A 22,667-nucleotide genomic window follows, 5' to 3' on the forward strand; every position below is an offset into this window, starting at 1 on the left:
TGTTCCCCTGTGAGATTAAAAATGTCATGGTGCCTGTGCACTGGCTGGCTTCAGAGGGCTCTACGATGGTGCTGGTGGGTGCCCAGAATAGGGGGCTGTGAGACCTGTGACAGGAAGGGGTGATGGTGCCTGGCCTGGGGAGCTGTGAGACACTGCATGGTGGTGGATGGATGCAGCGGACAGGGACTGAGGCTCAGGGAGGGCAGGAGGAGCTAGGTGCCCATGATAATGAACCAAAGTTTACATTAGGAAGTAGGTGCCTGGGACAGGGCTATGGGGAAGGGGGCAGTGGGTGCCTGGGAGGGGGGAAAAGAAGCATGTGACCAGGCCAGGGATTGGGGCCCTAGTGGGTGATTGGGATGGGGGGGGCTTGGGGTGTTGGACTCTGGGACAGGGCTGTATGCATGTGTGTGCGGATAGGTGGGGGTGGTGGGTGCCCAGGAGGGAGATATATCTGTGCGGATGGGGGCAGGTGTCCAGAATAGGGGTTAAGGGTGAAAGGTGCCCAGGATGTGGGGGTGGAGGGCAGCGGGTGACTAGAACATAGCTAGGAAGGGGGGCAGCAGGGCCCAAGACGGAGGGCAGGCGGGCTATGGGGGGGAAGTGGGTGCCCAAGATGGGGGTTGGGAGGAGAGGGTGGCCAGGACTGGGGGGGGAGGGGAGAGGGAGAGTGGGTGCCCAGGATGGGGGTTGGGAGGAGAGGGTGGCCAGGACTGGGCGGGGGAGGGAGAGTGGGTGCCCAGGAGGGGGGTTGGGAGGAGAGGGTGGCCAGGACTGGGGGGGGAGGGGTTGGGAGGAGAGAGTGGCCAGGACTGCGGGGGGGGGGGAGGGAGAGTGGGTGCCCAGGATGGACCTTGTGCGGGGGAGGGCGGTTGCCCGGGACGGGGATTGCAGGCGGCGAGGGCCCGGGACGCAGCACGGAGGGAGGGGAAGGGCGGAGGCCCGGGGCGGGAAGGGCAGGCGCTGCCTGGTCCCCGCCGTCGCTACCCAGCCCTGCCCCGGGGACACACCTCACGCCGCCGAGCGGGGCGGGGCGGCGGCCTCCGGTCCCTGCCCGCCCCCGGAAGTCTCCCCGCAGCCACTGAGGAGCCACCTTGTTGCGGCCCGCGCCGCCGCCGCCGCCGCTGCTGCCGGGCAATCTGGTGGGTCAGCGCTGAGCCCGGCCCAGCCCCCGCCGCCGCCGCCGCCGCGCTCGCCCTAGCCCGGGCGCCGCCCCTGCCCGTGCCCGCCGCGCGGGCCATGCGGCTCGGGGCCGCGGGCGGCTGGAGGCAGACCGGACGCGCTCTCAGCCCCGCCGGGCGCGGCGCACGTGGGTGCTGAGGGGCGGCGAGGCCGGGCCGGGCCGGGCCGGGAAGATGCTGTTGTCCCTGGTGCTGCACACCTACTCCATGCGTTACGTCCTGCCCGCCGCCGTGATGATGGGCACCGCGCCCACCTACGTGCTGGCCTGGGGCGCCTGGCGCTTGCTCTCCGCCCTGCTGCCCGCCCGCTTCTACCGGGAGCTGGATGACCGGTTCTACACCATCTACCAGAGCATGGTGCTCTTCTTCTTCGAGCGCTACACCGGCGTGCAGGTGAACCCCCGCGCCCGGCGCCGGGAGTGGGCAGCGAGCGGGGCGGGGGCACGGTGGCGGGTGCTGCATTTGGGGCCGCTGCCAGGCTAGCTGCCACGTGGAGGGCACGGGGTCTGTCCTGGCACTTGTGAATCCACCCATCGCCGTGCTGCTCGGGTGCCGAACTGTGCCACTACATGGACTGCTCAGAGCGGGCTGAGCCTGTTCACCCCGCGGCAAGCATTTGTTGCACCTAACCTGGTGCCTTCATAAATACTTAGGCAGATGTTAGCCGTGCTCACCCGACTGGTCTCACTGAGATCAGAGTAGCATGAAGGCAAAGAAAATATACTCAGACCACCCCTGGATCTTGTGATTGCCCACATAACCCTCTGTTTGCACAACCTCTCCCTTCAACCTCCTTGTCACTCCTTCCTGGTCTTGTCTCGGTTTTGCAACTAAGCAAGCTGCCCTTGATTGCCACCACTGACCTTGAAGCTCTTGAGCTGCACCTTTGGAAATCAGTGGTAAAACTCCTACTGACTTCTGTGCAGGCTCAGGCCTTTCCACTGTAAGCCCTTGGGGGGGCCCTGACTCTCTTATTTTGTAAAGAATCATCACAATAAGTTTTTATCTGGCCCTTTTCATTCACTGCTCTTAAAATGCTAGTATTATTATGCTCATTTTACAGGTGTGTAAACTGAGTCATACAGTAGGGAAGAGACGTGGGCACAATAATGCTATGGAATCCAGACATACACGCACACCAGTTAGTGTTTTTAATAACTGAACCATGCTGTCTCTTTTGCACAATCATGATAAATAGACAGTAGGTAATAAAATAATAGTCATATGAGTAAGGCAAGCAGGGTTAATGAAATTACTAGATGTTGCTATTACTACTCAAAGAAAAACTTGAGTGACCCTCCTTCAATCCTTTGCAAATAATGGATCCAAACATATCAGTAGTACTGAGCACTATGAATACAGCTTGGGTCATAATTGCTCATGTCTGACTTTGGGTTTCAAGTTGGACTTTTTCTATCATCCCCTAATTCAAAGTAGAGGGAGTGTGAAAGGGATATCTTTGAGATAAAATAGTATGTAAAGTGAAATTCCTTACTATATTGCAAATAATAGTTTAAATAATTATAACTAATGAAAGTAAACATAACTTCTCAATATTTGTACTGCTCATTTGCCTAAGTTTTGGGCCAACTGAAGTTAATAAGAGCTGTGATCACTCAGTAGCTCTGAATTCAGGTTCAAGATCTCAAGTTAGGAACTCAAGATTGATGGCCTCTCTTGCAAGTTTCAGCCTTCTGTTGCCCCTATCAATATGCATGTGTATGCCAATAATTGTACTTCATATTTATAGAGCACCTTGTCTTAGAGACTCTCAAAACACTTTACAGATATTAATGAATGAAGTCTCCTAATGCTGCTGTGAGACGGTTATATGTCCATTTAGAGTAGGAGAAACTGAAGTATAGAGATGTTAAGGCCTACATTTTCAAAAATGTCTTAGTTATGGATCCCCATTATGAGTCACCTATGCCCTGTTTTCAGAGCAACTGAGCACCCTTTATAGGTCCAACTGCAGTAATAAGAGCTGCAGATGCTCAGCACTTATGAATATAAGCACTAAGTGTCTGAAAATGGGTAACCAAAATAATGGATGCTTCTGAAAATGTAGAACTAAATCATTTGACCAGGTTCACATAGGAAGTTTGTTACAGAACTGGAGATGGAGCCCAGATCTCTTAACTCCAGTCCTGTAACAAGACTATCCCTCCAAGCATGAGCATTCTTGGAGACTTCAGGAGCCAAATAAGTGATGTGCATATTTTTATGTACAAGCTTGTTAGTGCATTTCAGTTCTAAACTTGGACTTCTCCTGTGTGGAAGTTAAATGCATAAGGAGCACTAATTCTTTTGATTTGTGATATAAACTAGAACAGGGAGGAAGGATAGTGTTGTGTTTAAGGCACAGGACTAGATTCTGGGAGTTCTGTTCCCCGCTGTTCCACAAATTGTGTGACTGTGGCCAACTCAATTAACTTTTGTCTCCATTTCCACATCTGTACAATAAAAAAAAAACAATACTTCCCTATCTCACAGGGTGTTGTTAATTCTTACTTTGTTCACAGCCTTCCCATAACATCTTCCATCCAAAGATCTCAGTACATTATTATTTATTAGAATTGATCTACCAGAGGTGAAAGGTTAGCCATTTAACTCAACCAATCTTAAGGACAAAATTCAAAATCAAGACTATATGTATGATATAAACCATAATAGAATAAGTATATGGTTCACATTTCCTATTAGGAAGGTGCCTTGGGGTAAGTATTATGAACAGGACACTTACCATTGAAAAATGCCTGCTCTGTTGAACATTCTAGCACTAACTCATAAGAAAATAAGAATAGAGAATGCCAAGGAAAGACATAGAAGGGGAAACATCAAGAAAACCACTGGCTGTGCCAATACTGTGCTTTTTTCTTAATTTCCCCCGGTTGCTTCACTACAAGTCTATCAGTGATGGCAACATAGACCGGGGTAGGCAACCTATGGCACGCATGCCGAACGCGGCACGTGAGCTGATTTTCAGTGGCACTCACACTGCCCAGGTCCTGGCCACCGGTCCGGGGGGCTCTGCATTTCAATTTAATTTTAAATGAAGCTTCTTAAATATTTTAAAAACCTTATTTACTTTACATACATCAATAGTTTAGTTATATATTATAGACTTATCGAAAGAGACCTTCTAAAAACATTAATATGTATTACTGGCACGCGAAACCTTAAATTAGAGTGAATAAAGGAAGACTCATCACACCACTTCTGAAAGGTTGCCGACCCCTGACATAGACCATCAGCTGCTATTTTTGTCATAGGATCAAGTAACCCTGCTAAGAATTGCAACAGTGGATGATCTTTGGAAAAAGTGCACTGCAGGCAAGGCTAAAAAGGAAGAGGGAACAGAAAGGGAACCAAAAGCTAACAAAGGGGAGAATCTCCAAGACCAATGCTTGTGGAATAATGCTTGTGGCTTAAAACCAGGAGATGGAAAAATAAAGGGAGTCAATTATTTTACTGAAGTCAATAAAACTACACATGAGTTTAAATGCTTTGCTGGATTAGGGCCTTAAGTGACTTGATCAAAGTTGTACAGTGAGACAGTGGTAGAACTGGAAAAGATAATTTTATTTGAGACTGTGTCCTATCCAGAATTCTTTGAAATTGTTATATTTGCATTATTTGTGGATTTTTAATGCAATAATATATCTATTCTGTCATAACTATTGGATGTGCCTGCTTTTAAAATCCTATCTGTCGTGAAATTTCCGTTGATATCAATGGGAGTTTTACCGAGTTAACACTGTAAATTTGAGGCCTATATGTAGATTATTTTTTCAACTAAATTCAATAATAGTGTATCTTATTTTTGCAGGAATGGAGAGGAGAGGAAAGGAGGTTTCTGTGTAGCAACAGCTGTTAATCCACAAAGTATCTAATTATGCACAATTTTTTCATTCCTCTAATTTAGTGTTTCTAACCAACTGAGTTTATAAAAACGAAACCCCTCCTCCATGCTGCATCTGAATTTTAACTTTATAGCAAACACTTTAAATTTAAATTTGTGAAATAAAATGGAAACTGGGATATATATTTAACTATGTAGCAGAGCTAGTCTGATATCCTAATAACCTATAGGGATTGGGACTAGAAATTAAATTTAAATATATACACCTCTACCCCGATATAACACGACCCGATATAACACGAATTCGGATATAATGCAGTAAAGTAGTGCTCCAGGGCGGCGGGGCTGCGCACTCCAGTGGATCAAAGCAAGTTTGATATAATGCGGTTTCACCTATAACGCGGTAAGATTTTTTGGCTCCTGAGGACAGCATTATATCGAGGTAGAGGTGTAATTGTTATCCGCAGAACTCTAAAACTATAAGAACCAGTGCTCCAGTATTTTTGTTTTAGAGTGTGGTTCTGGTACCTTCTTACTCAATCATCTTTTCTTCCTATATTTTCTGAGTAATATCTGCTTACCTTCCTGCCAAAAATATGTTTTTTGCTCCTGTTAGCTTTGCAGATCCCATACAGCAATGAAAGAGAGAACTAGATTTTGTTGTGGCTCTCACATAATCAACAAAACTGTTAATGAATTTTCAAATGCAGTCTTATTACTGGTAATGATGCATGGCTTGGCTTTCAGAAGCCAGAGTGAATTTACAGAGCTGGCAATTAGAAAAAACTTCCTAACCTGCAAATGAAGTCAGTTTAGACAAACATATTTTTGTGATTGTAAACATGAAAACCCATGATGCTACTTAGAACCATTTTCAGTGTATGACTATATTTTAACTGATATTCATGCACTTTATTGAGAATCACATGCTTTAAATATTTATTAAAATAAATCTGTATGCTACATTCTGATAATGCCCAGGAGCACGAGCTTGGATTACAAGTGTATAATACTCAAATGTGTAAATGCAATCTACTGAAAAATGGGGCATGGATAATCGCCACATTCCTTTCCCTCTCACACATCTATATTGTTGCAAGATCATTGTGTTCTTAAGATACGTTTCTATTTTTCTTTGAGTTGGCTGTTGAGTCCCCTTGGCTCTGCTGTGAGCTATAGCAGTGTTACAATATATTTTTTCTAGCTAGAACATATACAAGATGTTTAAACACTTTTTAAATTTAGTTTAAAGTGAATAGAAAGTTTGACAGCAAAGGATGTTAACTGAATGACTTGGTGGGTCAGAATGGCTACTGACACAAACAGGTGCAAGTCCTCTGAGTCATTGGAGTATCATTTGCTATGCTAATTGTGGATTTGGCCCCAAGTTTCTAAATCTTCAAACATATGTGGGCTGTTTGCAGTTGCTCACTTAGTGTATTAATTGTTAGGATGTCTATTGTTTCTTTTTGAATTCACCTTTATGTTCTGAAGGAGTTCTGTACCCTGGCCTATACTTCCGGGAGCCCAGAGTTTGTATGTTCTTCTTTCAAGGTGTGACTGTGAAAACTAAAATGATTAACAATACCTCTGTGATTAGAGTGCTTGAATGGCTGAAAGGATTGGTAATGGGATATGATAAAGCCTTTCACCTCTCAGTGACCATTTAGAACAGGGGTTCTCAGGACAATTTTTTGGTGGACTGGCCTCAGAGTGTGGCCACCAACTCTTGCTGGTGGCCGCTCTCATATTTTTTCCTAAAATACTTGTGGGCTGGAGCCAGAAATCCTGGGTCCAGATCCCGAAGCCCCACAGACGGGGTCTGGGGATGGAGTCCAAAGCCGTGTGGCTGGAGCCTGAGGCCTGCTGCTGCACAGCCAGAGCCCAGGGCTGGAGCCCAAAGCCCCATGACAAGAGCCTGCCTGAAGCCCAGACTGAGCCTCACTGTCCTGGGAAGGTGGGGAACTCACTGGCTGCCTGCTCCTCCAGCATTGTGCCCCAGGTGTCTCCAGAAGGGAGCGGGGTCCAACCCCTGCTGGCAGCCCCAGCAGCCAACACCAAGGCAGTGCATCCAGGAGCAACAGGGAGGGGCTGCTACTTTGCCCCCCCTCCTCCCCCCAATCACAGCACAGGAGGCTGTGGCCACGGTGGCTGCATTTGAGAAACGCTGATTTAGACTCCTATCCCAGTTGCTGTCAGGTTGATGAAATTAATGCCTGTTGTGTTTAGTCATGTGTTTCTGAGCTGGTGAGGGGTAAATGCTCTTGATTGTAATCTTTTCTAATTTTGTTTGGTATTTGTGTTGATTTGCAATGTAGAAATATTAAAGAAGAAGCCAGAGTGATGATTTCTTTAAGAATTATTTTCAAGCTGCAGGGTTTTGACAATGATGTAAAATCCATGCCTGATTTACTGAGATTTTTTTTCCCTTGTCCAACATGCACACATCTGCCTTTCTTTCTCCATCTGCACCCTCTTTGGAGCAGAAAATGTTAGAAGTGATGCTTCAGCTAGGAGCATTGTGAAGTTCTAATTTTAATAAGGCTCAAGTTACTAGGAGAATTGGATGTGTCTCACTGGTAATGCTTCCACAGCTATAGTCAGCACAACCATGTTGTTTCTAACATCGATTACAGAGTATGTGCTACACCACAAGTAGTCTACATTGTATAATATGCTTTCTGCAATGGGAGTTAAAGTTTGGACCTGTATACATTAGTAGACAAATAGTTTTTAACGCTTTAGCCTTGTCTGTACTGGGAAAATGGCATGGTGTTAGAAAATGTGCTGACTAACACATTGTTAAAAAACAGCTTGGCATCTAGTAGACAAGGACAGCTGTGTTTAAAAATGTTAGCTGCTGATGGCCAGGAATGCCTTGTTTGTCCTAGAGCTCTCACTGATATTGCCACTGGTGATGCTATAGTAACAGTCATGAGGCATGTTAGGGGGGAAAAGTCCAGTATAGTCACAGCCTCGTATTTCTGTCTCATGCTAGAAGCTCTTAGTGAAGCAAATGGGTGGCAAAAGTTTGGGAATGGCTAAGGGGACAGGTTTGAGACTATAAAGAGTGTGTTGAGGAGAATGAAAGTTACTATCCCCAGAAAGGTTTCAGAGGGGTAGCTGTGTTAGTCTGTATCAGCAAAAACGAGGAGTCCTCTAAGGTGTCACAAGGACTCCTCGTTTTTATCCCCGGAAAGGACATCCCTTTAGTGACAGGCACTACAGAGGGGTGCTAAATCTCATGATATAAGGTAATGAAACAAGGAAATGTTGGGACCTGACCCTTAGTTTTAAAATTATGACCCATTTGTTTGGGTCTGACTTCAACAAACTTTAGAAAGGATCCCTACTTTTTCACAATTATTTCCCAACAGGACATTCACAGACAGAGACTGGTTTTAGAATAAACTGTCTCACTAGGGATGTTGGATAGATCAGGTGGGTTCGGTAATATCTTTTATTGGACTAACTTAGGGATAGTCAGGAAAAGGATTCTTATTAAGGAATATGTGCCTTATATAGTACAATATTTCTTTGTGTATATTATTGTACAGGTGTTATATGATTCTGCTTAAGCACAGTGGATAAAGTTTCCAAACGTAGATACCTAACCACAAATATCTGCAACACCTGGGCGTTGTAGCCAAGGTGCAGCAAATGTTATTCCTCTTGCCGAGGTGGAGTACCAGCAGCGCTGTAGCCGCGGAGTCAGAGCGCTCTACGTGCCTTGCCAGTGTGGACGGGTAGTGAGCTAGTGCGCCTGGGGCTCCTTTACTGCGCTTTAACTCACAAGTGTAGCCAAGCCGTAAGGTAGGGGCCAGCGCTGTGAGATTCAGTTAAACCATGTAGGACCTGAAATTCAGAGGTGTTATGTTCTTATTGCTCCCATTGTCTTTGATTGAAGTTGTGGGTACTTAGCATTTCTAAAATCAAGCTTCTATTGTCCAAGCCAAAAATAACCTAAAAGCTCAGGCAATTGGCAAACTATTAAAAACTTGTTTGGACAATCTCATAAACTGCACTGTCTTTTTAATCTCCAGGTTATGACTGTACTTGATTCTTATAACGATATAAGCGATCTATGGTTATATCTGTATCTAGTACCAACATGTGGAATTGTCAAAAATATAAAGTTATGCATCTAGGGAAATCCTAAGAAGTCAAAAATATGTGTTGGCTACCACTAAAGAGAAAAGGATTTATGAATAATACAGTGGGGGATCAAAACAAAAAAGGGTTTGTATTTGAAAGCAGGTTCAGCTGCAAGAACAAGAAGATGAACTAGGATTTGCATTTCTAAACAATCATTTAAACAATCCTGTTTGTGATTGAGAGTCAGGAGATTTAATTTAATCACAAAGAGGATTGTTTAAATTGAGAGTCAAGAGATTTGACTTAATTTAACAATCCTGTTTGTGATTAAGTCAAATCTCCTGGCTCTCAATCTAGTGCTCTGTCCGCCTCAACCTCCATATAGGGATAGCAGCAAAGAATCCTGTGGCACCTTATAGACTAACAGACGTTTTGCAGCATGAGCTTTCATGGGTGAATACCCACTTCGTCGGATGTATTCACCCACTTCGTTGGATGTATTCACCCACGAAAGCTCATGCTGCAAAACGTCTTTTAGTCTATAAGGTGCCACAGGATTCTTTGCTGCTTTTACAGATCCAGACTAACACGGCTACCCCTCTGATACATATAGGGATAGTTTCTCACCTCAAATACATTTTACCCCGGTGGTGGCCGAGCAACTGTCCCTTTCTGAAAGGGTGACCGATGTGTAGCTGTTGCCTTATTTCGTATAGTGAAACCACCTTCTCTTTGTCAAGCATCTGTTTTGCAGATTTTCGTACTCTGATTGACTTTATAACTTTTCAGGAATTGTTTGAACTACATTACCCCTTTTTTGGCATCATAGTTATTAACTGATGGATAATGGATCATGGAAATATCCACAACAGCTTTATATTTAATACAACCAAATAGTTTGTGTAAAGTTGACTGTTAATAGAATGAAAAAAGACTCCTTTATATTCTGTATAGTGCCCCTCTTGCTCTGCTGTTGCCACTCACTCTGGAGTGACAGTGAATTCCTTCAGACTTAAAGTGGTATAGCAGAGTAGAATTTATCATAGGGTCCCTTAGTAGTGTTAGATTTGAAAATAGGCTTGAATGAAAGAGATCCTGACACTGCAGCTATAAAGAAGTGTTCTGTTGAGGGGAAAAGGTGGATTAACCTTTGACTTCCCTTATCTATTTTGGATTATTTTCTAAAGAACTTTATGCAGAGTGAAATGGGGGAAATCTTCTCTTTCCCCTCCCTCTGCTTTTGTCACTCAGTATGTGGACAGCAACCCCACTATAATAGACAGGGAGCTGGATGCTCGTAAGTATTGGAGGGAAAGACTAATTTGTTTGAAGTTATTTTGATTTGCATTTAAAATTAGTCATTCATACATGGGTGAATTCTGCTTATTTGAACGTATGCCTGTTTACTAAAAAATTAAATTTCAGACTGCATCATGTTTATAACATGAATATCATTTACAGAATCACACATTGCTGTTAGACCAGAAAAGTGTTGGCGAACTAAGCAAAGCACTTTTGAAAAATTTTAAATAACATTTTCAGAAGTAACTTTGGAGCCTGAGTTCCACTGAAAGTCAATTGTATTTAGGCTTCAAAATCACTTTTGAAAATAAAGAATAGCATTTTCACTATCTTCCTTTTCCATCCCTCATGATTCATTGATAAGAAGAGTTTAGGGCAGAGTTGGGCAAACTACGGCTCGCGGGACCCTCCTGCCCAGCCCTGAGCTCCTGACCCGGGAGGGTAGCTCCCGACCCCTCCCCTCCTGTTCCCCCTCCCCCGCAGCCTCAACTCACTGCGTCACCAGCGCAATGCTCTCTGGGGGTGAGGCTGCAAGCTCTTGCCAGATCGCGGCTCTGCAGCTGCGCTGCTCGACCTGGTGCTCTGTGCTGCGCGGTGGCGTGGCTGGCTCTGTCCTGGTGCTCTGAGTGGCGCAGCTGTAGCGCTGCCAGCTGCCGGTGCTCTAGGCTGCACGGTAAGGGAGCAGGGGGCGTTGAATAGAGGGCAGGGGAGTTTGAGGTGGTGGTCAGGGAGCGAGGGCGTGGATCGGGGTGGGGCGGTCAGAGGGTGGAGAACAGGGGGGTTGAATGGGGGCAGGGGTTCCAGGGGGGCAGTCAGGAATAAGATGGGGGGTTGGATGGAGCGGTGGGGGGCAGTCAGAAGCAGGGATTCTGGGGGCAGTTGGAGAAGGGGTGGTTGGATGGGGTAGGGGTCCTGAGGGGCAGTCAGGAAGGAGGGGGGGTTGTATGGGGCAGCGGGGGGCAGTGAGGGGACAGAGAGAGATGGATGGGGCTGGGGTCCTGGGGCAGCTGTCAGGGGGCGAGAGGTGTGGGGGGGTGGATAGAGGGCGGGGACCGGGCCTCTAACCTCCCCTAACCGTCCCTCCATACAGTTTTGGAAACTTGATGTGGCCCTCAGGCCAAAAAGTTTGGTTGGATGGGGTAGGAGTCCTGAGGGGCAGTCAGGAAGGGGAGGGGTTGTATGAGGCAGCGGGGGGCAGTGAGGGGAGAGGGGGGGATGGATGGGGCTGGGGTCCTGGGGCAGCTGTTAGAGGGCAAGAGGTGTGGGGACCGGGGGTTGGATAGAGGGCGGGGGCCGGGCCTCTAACCTCCCCTAACCAGCCCTCCATACAATTTTGGAAACTCGATGTGGCCCTCAGGCCAAAACGTTTGCCCGCCCCTTGTTTAGGGCATACTTTTATACAAACATTTGTACAATGTTACAGATGGCATTTAACCAGCGTGCTCTTCAAGTCCTTTGCGAGAGGTTAACTATAAGGTCCTGTACAAAAGTGTTTCTCTACCTAGAACTCCTAAAGATGTCTGTCAGAATGTCCCTGATTCTTGCTGTTAGGGGAGGGACTAAGGATAACATTTTCAAAAAGCACGTAAGTGATTTAGGCTCCTAAGTGTTGTGTCACTTTTGAAAATTTTAGCATTCTAATTATTCATTAAAGGAAGGTGTGTTCTTGGGAAATAGTTCTTACATTGCATTTGAGTCACACCTCTCTTTTGAGGAAATCCCAAATTTTCATAGGTCTTGAATGACTGTGCTACAGGATTATAGGGGAGATTATTTCAGGCATTTTTCCTATCCTAATGAAGTCAGTTGGAACAGCTTGTTCTAGGTGGGAAGTGGTTTCAAGTTTTTAAACAATCAAGATGTTCACTTTCCAGGCAATACTCTTCAGCTGTTTCAGCTGAAATTTCTGCTTGTAAATAGATTTCCTCTCACTTTACATTTGCAGTGTGTGCTTGAGGGACCTGCAATCCTCTCTAGAAAATGCAATGTTTCTGTAATTTATATTAGGACCTGCTTAAAGAGTGTATTGCTTTCATGTTCCCATTAATCTCACACTGTAAGGACTGCAAACTTTTGCTTGACTCCTTGCGTCGGCAATGTGTGTATTCTCCAGGAGTGCTTATTTTGATGCACAGTGCGCTGCACCATGGGTAAGTATCCCAATATGCAACTCGCCACTGTCCAACACACTGTCTTTTGGTAAGTTTTTGTAATGCATAGTAAGGCAGAAACAGGTGACTGGGACTATGGGGTCAAGTCCCCATCATACTATTTTCGCCACCCCATAATGCCATCTCTATTCCATAAATTTTGCGCCTATTTTAAAAATCCCATGAACCCACACAGGATTCATCACCGTGTGTCATCTAGGACAGAAGCATGGAGCCTGTACAGCTTTGCACTATGGTCATGAGCTTTGCAAGAACAGGATGCACAATCTTTGTTTTTTGTAGAGCCGCAAGAAGAGCCATGGGGAACACAATGATTTCCTGGAGGGCATACTGCTGTGGTGTTCATAGAGCAGCTGCAAATGGTGGAGTTCTCCTTCTGGGATGGAGAAGTGAGCACTGACTGGTGGGATTGCATCATAATGCAGATGTGGGATGATGATCAGTGGCTGCAGAACTTTCATATGCAAAGGGCCACATTCCAGGATCTGTGTGCTGAGTTTGCCCCAGCCCTCCAGCTCAGGAACACCAGAATGAAAGCTGCATTGATAGTGGAGAAGCAAGTGGTGATTGCACTATGGAAACTTGCAATGCTGAGTTGCTACCACCAGTCATTAGGAAATCATTTTGGAGTTGGAAAATCCACTGGGGGAGCCATTGTCATGCAATGGTACAGGACCATTAATCATCTCCTGCTATGCAAAACTGTGACACTCGGCAATTTGCAGGACATAATGGATGGCTTTGCAGCAATGGAGTTCCTGAACTGCGGTGGAGCAATAGACAGCATTCCTCTCACTATTTTGGCACCAGATCACCTTGCCACAGAGTATGTCAACAGAAAGGCTATTTTTCTGTGGTTACGCAAGTGCTAGTGGGTCACTCGGGGTGCTCCAGCAACATCAGTGTTCGCTGGTCAAGGAAGTTGTATGATGCTTGCATCTTTAAGAACATAGGTCAGTTCAGAAAGCTACAAGCTTGGACTTTTTCCTCGACCAGCAGATTACCATTCGTGATGTTGAAACGTCAATAATGATCCTAGTGGACCCAGCCTACTTTACTCCTCTGGCTCATGAAGCTATACACTGGCCACCTCAATAGCACCAAGGGAAGATTCAAATATTGGCTCAGCGGGTGCAGAATGACCGTTGGATGTACTTTTGGTAGATTAAAGGAACACTCAATTGTTTACTAACAAGATTGGATCTCAGTGAGAAAAATATTCCAATAGTTATAGTAGTCTGCTGTGTCCTGCATAATATATGTGAAGCAAAAGGTGAAAAGTTGTTGCCAGGGTGGTGGGCGGAGGTGGAATGGCCGTCTGCTGAGTTTGAACAGCCAGACATAAGGGCCATCAGAAGAACTCAATGCAGAGCTATAAGGCACTTGAAAGAGCATTTTAACAGCGAGCCACAATAATGCATCACAGTGTACAGAGCTCTACCTGACCCTGCAATTTGGGCGCCTGTTAGGAATTGTTTGGTGCTTAGCGCACATCTGTGAATATAACACTGACAATGTACATATTAATTTTGTGGCACTTGCTGTCCATTTATGATTATTACACTGTGTTTGCCACTGATCCTATGAGTTGTGTCCCAGTGTGTTAAACAACTAGTGGGTGCTTTCACTACCGTTAGGCACTCTTCAGCATATGTTGGGAACTAATAAAGATGAATTATTTTCCAAACAATAGAATTTTATTGAGTAGCAAAAACACCTAAAAAATTCTGTGCAAATTAAAAGCATATACATTAAAACCTTAATACATTTATGGAACAGAGCGTAAAGAAGAGGAAGGAACATTCATGTTCATTTTAGCTACAAATACATCAGTCATAGCTCTCACAGTTCAGTGTATGTGAAGTTGTGATTCTCCTGTATTTTCGCTGGTGTAAAGCAGTAGGGAAGGGATGCAGCCCTTGATGCCACGTGGAATGTTGGAGGGGTGGGTGTGTAGGGAGGTGCTATACTGCAGTTCTCCAGGAACTGCAAAGGGAGGTGAGCCTGGAACTGATGATCCTATTTATCCAAAAGAGTCTGCAGCATCTGTGCTTGCTGCCAGGGGAGCCCCATTATGTCCTGGTGAAGCTATCTCTCCTTTTCCTGCGGGGCCTCTTGGACCTTTCTCCTGTTTGATGTTTCCTTCTCCATATAGTTTGTGTTATTCATCGTCCAGGCCCTCTGCTCATGATCTGATGCAGCCCTGGCTTACAGAATCTCACTGAACATGTCATCCGAAGTCATCTTCTTTCTCCTCCTTTTCTGACACAGGCGTTCCCTGGGAACCCCTCAAGGCCTCAACAGCGGCAGCTACAGATAAAACACACAGAGCTATGATTGTCAGTATAGTCACAATGGAAAGTTGAAGTTAAGATTCAGAACTCCCTTCCCTTGCTTCCCTAAAGTTTTAAACAAGACCTGGTTATTATATACTTCTGCTTGGAGTGCTTGAGCATGGCACCATTGCACCAGCCATGGTGACTGTGGGTGACCAGTGGTGAGGGAAAGGAGGGGATTGCTTGATTACATGAAACTATGATTATAGGGCAATGACACTGAATATTGGCACCATTTTCCATAGGCTGTGGTGACTTTAGCTGATATCTCACTCCAGAGGGTAACAAAGGCAGAGAGCACACAGCTGCTACGGGCATCCCGAAGCCACCCAGGCCCTTTTTACTGGAATGTTTCCTGCCAAAATTATCGCTGACTGGCATGGGAAAGTGTCCTACTGTGGAGGGAGAAATAGGGCTGCCATCCTAGAAACCTTCTGGAGAGGATTGCAGAGTACCTTCATGAAAATTTCATCAAGATCTTTCAGGTAGATTCAAGGGACATCCCTGTACATAAACAAAGTGCTCCGCATGGCCCCTCCCTTACCTATCTCTACAGAGGAATGAAAAGCAGATGACAATGCTCTCTTTGTTCTACTGCTCTCTCTTCTAGTACAAGTAAATTAATGAAAAGTTGATGGCTCTGTCCTGCTAAGTTGGGGGTGCCATCACTGTAATGGGAAATAAATGTACACACTTAGCCAAAGTTCCTTTCCTGCATTGGGCTCACCCATGCTCAACTGCCAGGACTGACTGGACTGCGGTGGAGTCTCAAACAGGTCCTGGCTCATGGCATGGCCTCTTCCTCCTCGTTCATGCCATGAGCCTGTGACTTAAGCTTCGTGGAAATATCGGTTGTGTGCTGGTGGTAGGTATGCAGCTCTTTGTAAAAGTGGCAGGTCTGTGGCTTGGCACTGAATTGACTGTTGGCTTAAAGGTAATAGGTAATAATTGGAGATATACCAATCTCCTAGAACTGGAAGGGACCTTGAAAGGTCATCGAGTCCAGCCCCCTGCCTTCACTAGCAGGACCAATTTTTGCCCCAGATCCCTAAGTGGCCTCCTCAAGGATTGAACTCACAACCCTGGGTTTAGCAGGCCAACGCTCAAACCACTGAGCTATCCCTCCTTCCCTGGCCTTTTGAGATTTCTGACAGTCTCTTCACTGTCACATGGCACTACTGCTGATCCCTGCTGTTGTACTCCTTCTCTTGCATCCCCCGTGCAATCTGCTTGTAGTTTTCCATGTTTCTATGACTGGTCAGGAGCTGTGCTTGCATTCCCTCTTCTCCCCACAGGCCCAGGAGATCCTTTCTATTCCAGTCCAAAGCACATCTGGAGCATGTAGCTAGCATGGTCAGCTGGGAAGTTGTGCATGGCAAGGAAGAGCTGCTAGGTGTGCTCTCCAAGCTGGGCAATCAGGACAAGGCATTTCAAAAATTCACAGGGTTTTAAAAGGCTTCTGGTTTCCGTGACCTCTGGGCAGTGGAGTTCACAATTGTAACCAGAGCAGTCAGTGTTGGGCATTGTGGGACAGCTGCTGGAGGACTATTAGGATTGACATAAGTAGCACAGCGTCTGCATTTGCATGGTGTCAACCTCAGTATATTGACCATAGTTCAGCACTCTTGGGGAGTGGTGTTACAATGTAGGAAAAGCTTACATCAGTGGGAGACAAATGTAAGTGTAGATACATGCACAGCTTTGACGATGCAAGCCATCTGCGGTAGACCTAACTTTGTACTGTAGACTAGGCCTCACTCTCTATGGGACTCCAGTCCCAACTGTGCGGCCTGGGGCAGGCCAGTTGAGCCTTTATTTTAAAAAGTGTCCACTAATTGAAATTACTTGAAGATATTTGGCATGTGGTTGTTCAGTATATCCAAAAAAGGCCTCAATTTAGTACACAAAATTAGTGGATATTTCTGAACATTTTGTTTTTCTCTCGCTTTGTTTTCCCATCTCTAAAATGGGGTCAGTAAAGCACTATAAGACTATTTAGGCAAAAAAGTGTTAATAAAAGAAACTCAGGACTGCGTTTTATATTTTTCTTGGGCTGCTGTATGTAGGCACAGCAAGTAAATACTTCTGTAGCTAGCTTTCCTCTTATGAACTTAGATAACTGAAATTAGTGGTTTAATATTTATAAAATAAGTCTTTCCTACTGTTATCACCTGCCTCTTGTTTTTTTCAGTAAAAGATGAAGATAATGAGCCTTTTTTCACTTTACATTTTCCCCTTCCAATGGGTTATCTGCTGTGGAAATATCTTTATACCCATTTTAATAGAAGTTTTATGATTCTAGATGAGTAGACTACTATAGTTTAAGGCCTGAATATTTGAAAGTTTATATTTTTAGGGTCAAATACTAAAAATATACGTAGTCAGAGAAATATGAGCAGAATGAAAGACTCCAAAACTACATTTTTCGTGCCATTTATAATACTATTTTATTACAATTATTTTTGTATGTTTTCTTTGGCTGACTAAAATAATCCTATTTCCTTTTAAAATGTCAATGATTCCTTTTAGCTAGGAATAGCACCTGCTGGCAAGACTAGATCAGATCCTTTGCAATTCAAACTCAGGACACATTCATGACTATGTCAGATGTTCCTGTTTAATTCAGGTGGGGAAACTAGTGGAGCAAGTCTTTATATTTTAGTCCAACAAAAACTTCAACAGGTGCCTAATTTTATGCTCGGGAGTAATCTCATTGACTTCAGAGTGAATATTCAGGCATGTAAATGTTTGCAGGATTAGGGTGTAAGAATAAAAGTCAGGGCAAACAGTTGAGTTACGGAAGTTTAGTACTATACATCAAATTACATAATCAGAGTAAACAAAATAATAAATTGATAGCTCTAAATATCATTTCTAGACAGAGGAAATAAAATAAATCAAAATATCTTTTTATTAAATCCTCTGCCTCTCAATAAAGCCAAGTAAAGGATTTCTCAGACATCTTAAATTATGCATAAGGCTCTCTACAAGGTTCCTGTGAAGTTCAGTCTCTGGGGTTTGGCAACAGTTTCCTCCCCTGAAGGCAAACAGAACACACAAGTGCACTCTATTTCTGAGTGAATTACCTGCGCTAGTAATCTGGATTGGATGTAAACTGTGACCTCATTGTCTGATGAGGCTTTCAAACCAGGAAATTGCACATTGTGACCATGAAGTCTCTTTGCCCACCGTATTGCTATACTTCATATCTTATTAAGCAGTTGTATAAAAATATATGTGAAATGTAAAGGATTTTTTTCAGGAAAAAATATTATTTAAAGCCAAGAAGTTTGGAGTTGCCTTTTCTTAAGAAAATAAGAACAGTCATACTGGGTCAGACTAAAGGTCCATCTAGCCCAGTATCCTGTCTTCCGATAGTGGCCAATGCCAGGTGCTTCAGAGGGAATGAATAGACAGGTAATCATTAAATGATATATCCCGTCACCCATTCCCAGATTCTGGCAAACAGAGGCTAGGGACACCATTCCTGTCCATCCTGGCTAATAGCCATTGATGGATCTATCCTCCATAAACTTACCTAGTTCTCCTCAAATTAATGGACTAAAAAATTAAAGGATTCTTTCCTTCCCTCTCCTTTCATCTCTCCTGTCAGATGGGGGTTTGAACAATACTTGGGGGGCGGGGGGAGAGAAGAGAGAATATTTTGTTGCTCTTGAAGCACTGGTCCAGTGGTAAGTGCATTAGCCTGTGGACTGGAAGACCTGAGTTAAAATCCCTCTTCTGCCACAGATGTCCTGTGTAACAAGTCATTCAGTTTCTCTGTTCCTCAGTTACCCATGTGAGGGGGAGAATGGGGATAATAATACTTCCCTACCTCACAGGGGTATTCTGAGGATAAATACATGAAAAGGTTGTGAGATGTTCAGATCCTGTGGTATTGGGGGCCATAGAAGTACTTGAGAGAGAGAGAGCGAGTTCTGTGTTCCAACGCCTGCAGTAGCATTCTCTCTTAAGCCCCATTACAGTCAAATGAAGGAGAAGCTCTGTGGTCTGAACTACTTCTGCTGAGAAGCCCAGTATGGGCTATTCTTCTCATCAACTGACTAAGTAGGAAAGACAGAAGGGAGCCAAAAAAAACAGGATTTTTTTTTGTTTAAGTAAAAATTTGAACAACCTCAAACATAACTATACAGAAGCTGTTGTGATTTAATAGTAAATAAAACTGACATCAGAATGGTTATAAATAGTTATTTGTTTCCTCCAGTAAATCCTTTTATAAGAGCAGTAACATCACAGGACCTCAGTACACACAGTGTATGTTGGTTTCTGAATGCATACCTTACAGTTCGTTTGGTGGTTTGTGGGTGAGACGCCAGGGCACACGGCTACAAAAATATCTCCATGCTAATCAATTTCCATTTTAAAAGAAAGAAAGAAAGAAAGAAAGAAAGAAATGAAGTACTGCCCCCAAACTTACTGTATTGGAGTCTCTTTGTGGTAGGTGTTGTATTAAAATAAGCTGGGCTCTGCCCCAAAGAGCTCACAGCCAAAAACTACAATATCATAAGCTGTAGTTATTTGGGCTGTTATTGTACAATACTAATGTACTTTTTTGGGTTGAAGCTAGGCTAATGACTTTTTTAAAAAGTCACACTCACGAGATTTAAAAAAAATAGTTGCAATCTCAGTGAATTGAAAAATATTTATTTTGTTTATCTTTTTTTACAGTGCAAATATTTGCAGTAAAAATAATATAAAGTGAGCACTACACTGAATTCTGTGTCGTAATTAAAATCAATATATTTGAAAATGTATTTTATGTATTGAAAATATTTATAATCATTTTAAATTGGTATTTTATTATTGCTTAACAGTGCGATTAAAACTGTGATAAATCATGACTATTTTTGTAGTTTAGTTAATTTGTTTTGCATTAATTGTATGCATTAACTGCGATTAGTTGACAGCACTAGTTAAATCTTTACCCTTTACTAGATCTGATAGTTTAAAAGGACCTGATCCACTTTCCATTGAAGTAAATAGGAACATTTCCAGGAACTTCAATGGAAATTGGATTGGTACAAGTATCTCTTTATAGAAACATAATAACCTTTATATATACACAAAAGGGAGATCAGGCAGCACTTGAAACCTAGCACTGTGCGGGAAGAGTGAATAACCAGATATTAACTTGCATGGACAGCTGGCTTTTTCTATCTGGTTTATTCTCTTTTTCTTCAGCTCACTACTCTGACACAGTTTTCTCACTCTCTTTAGCCTAGTCACTGTTATTGTTATGTTTCAGTGCTACTTCGCTAAACAGATAACAAAGGAGTCCTGGTGCCAGAGACCTCACAATCTTAAATTAGTAACACAGGAAAAGGAGGAGATGACAACACAGAGCTGGGAGATGTGGGTAGTGGAAGATTGAAAACAATAGGATCCTGTGGTTGTTTGGAGGAGAAATGCTGGTGTGTATTTCTATGACTTCTTTAACCCTTGACTGTTTCCTATTTCTTTTTCACCTATGGACAGGAGGGAGAGTAACCCTGCTAGTATTTTTATACTTGCAATTTCTCTTCCTCTCTAATTGCCATTCCCAGTGTATTTGAAACCTTATGTAACTTTCTGATTACACAGTCCGCCCTTTCCTTCTGTAAAAGGAGCATGGTGCAAAACACTTAGCTTGGTGCTGGAATAGCGTCAAAGAGGAGAAGACTGTTACTTATTGTGTATTTTAATGTGCAGCTGCCATCCAGAAGGCTAACAGAATGTTAGAACCATTAGGAAAAAGATAGATAATAAGACAAAAATATTATAATGCCACTGTATAAATCCATGGTATGCCCACATCTTGAATACTGCATGCAGTTCTGGTCACCCCATCTCAAAAAATATATATTTGAATTTTTAAAAAGTACTGAAAAGGACAACATAAATGATTAGGGGTATGGAACAGCTTCCATATGAGGAGAAATTAAAAAGACTGGGACTGTACAGCTTAGAACAGAGATGATCAAGAGGGAATATTAGAGATCTATAAAATCATGAATGGTGTGGAGAAAGGGTATAGGGAAGTGTTATTTACCACTTCACGTTACACAAGAACCAGGAGTCACCCCACGAAATTAACAGGCAACAGGTTTAAAACTAACAAAAGGAAGTACTTCACAAACACACAGTCAACCTGTGGAACTCATTGCCAAGAGTAGTTGTGAAGGCCAAAAGTATAATCTGGTTCAAAAAATAATTAGATAAGTTCACGGAGGATAGGTATATCAGTGGCCATTAGCTAAGATAGTCAGGGACGCTGCCTCAAGCTTTGGGTGTCTCAACTTCTGACTGCTAGAAGCAGGGATTGGATGACAGGTATGGATCACTTCATAAATTGCCCTGTTCTGTTCACTCCCTCTGCATCTGGCATTGGTCACTGTCGTAAAATAGGATACTGGGCTAGATGGACTGTTGGTCTGACCCAGTATGACCAGCCTTATGTTATCCAGTTTCCTTTTACATTGGGGAAGAATTTCTGCAGCTGACACTGCAGCCGGTTAACCTGTTGGGACTGACCTCCAGGGCTCTTCTACTAATGAAGATTTGCCTATTGTGATAGACCTCTCCTCTGAGCATTTGTACCTAGAATATAATTGAGACCTGTTTTATTTTCTTTAGTATATATGGAGTTTCCTATGTGCAAAGCTTTTTTATTATTATTCTTTAAATATTTGCCTAAATGAAATGATCTCACATATTCTGTTAATCATAGAAGTGTAGGACTGAAAGGGACCACAATAGGTCATCTAGTCCAACCTCCTGCACTCAAGACAGAACTAAGTAATAATTAGAACGTTCCAGACAGGTGTTTGTCTAACCTGTTCTTAAATACCTCCAATGCCAGAGATTACACAGCCTCCCTAGGCAATTTGTTCCAGTGCTTAACTACCTTGACAGAAAGTTTTTCCTAATGTCCAAACCTAAACCTCCCTTGCTGCAGTTTAAGCCCACTGCTTCTTGTCCTATCCTCAGAGGTTAAGTACAATTTTTCATCCTCCTCCTTGTGCACAACCACCATTTATATACTAGAAAACTGTTATCATGTCCCTCCTCAGTCTTCTCCACACTAAACAAACCCAGTTTTTTCAGTCTTACCTCATAGGTCTAGATCTTTAGATCTTCTAGATCTTTAATCATTTTTTTTGTTCTCCGGACTTTCTCCAGTTTGTCCACATCTTTCCTGAAATGTGGTGCCAAGAACTGGACACAATACTCCAATTGAGGCCTTATTAGTGTGGAACAGAGTGGAAGAATTACTTCACGTGTCTTGCTTACAACATGCCTGCTGATACATTCCAGAATGATATTCACTTTTTTTGCAACAGTGTTTTACTGTTGACTTGTATTTTGCTTGTGATCCACTATATTCCCCAGATCCCTTTCTCCAGTACTCCGTCCTAGGCAGTCATTTCCCATTTTGTGTATGTGCATCTGATTGTTCCTTCTTAAGTGGAGTACTTTACATTTGTTCTTACTGAATTTCATCCTGTTTATTTCAGACTATTTCTCCAGTTTGTCCAGATGATTTTGAATTTTAATCCTATCCTCCAAAGGACTTGCAACCCTGCCCAGCGTGGGTATTGTTCACAAATTTTATGAGTATACGCTCTATGCCAGTGGTCACCAATCCGTCGATTGCGATCCACTGGTCGATCCTGGAGCCTCTGCCAGTCGATCACGATCTCTAGGCTGCTAAAAGTCCAGT

General features: G+C 43.7%; 1 protein-coding gene across 1 annotated transcript in view; it reads left to right on the forward strand.

Annotated features, from left to right (window-relative positions):
* Nucleotides 1-1,130: 1,130 nt before the first annotated feature.
* The window catches only part of AGPAT5 (1-acylglycerol-3-phosphate O-acyltransferase 5), a 107,350-nt gene continuing 85,813 nt past the window's right edge, over nucleotides 1,131-22,667 (forward strand). Inside the window, exon 1 of the mRNA XM_045009000.1 lies at nucleotides 1,131-1,574. Coding sequence (XP_044864935.1) covers nucleotides 1,356-1,574 — 219 coding nt within the window. The 5' untranslated portion in view covers nucleotides 1,131-1,355. The remainder of the gene's footprint in view (nucleotides 1,575-22,667) is intronic.

The sequence above is a fragment of the Mauremys mutica genome, chromosome 3 (assembly GCF_020497125.1).
Source record: "Mauremys mutica isolate MM-2020 ecotype Southern chromosome 3, ASM2049712v1, whole genome shotgun sequence".
Classification (NCBI taxonomy): Eukaryota; Metazoa; Chordata; order Testudines; family Geoemydidae; genus Mauremys; species Mauremys mutica.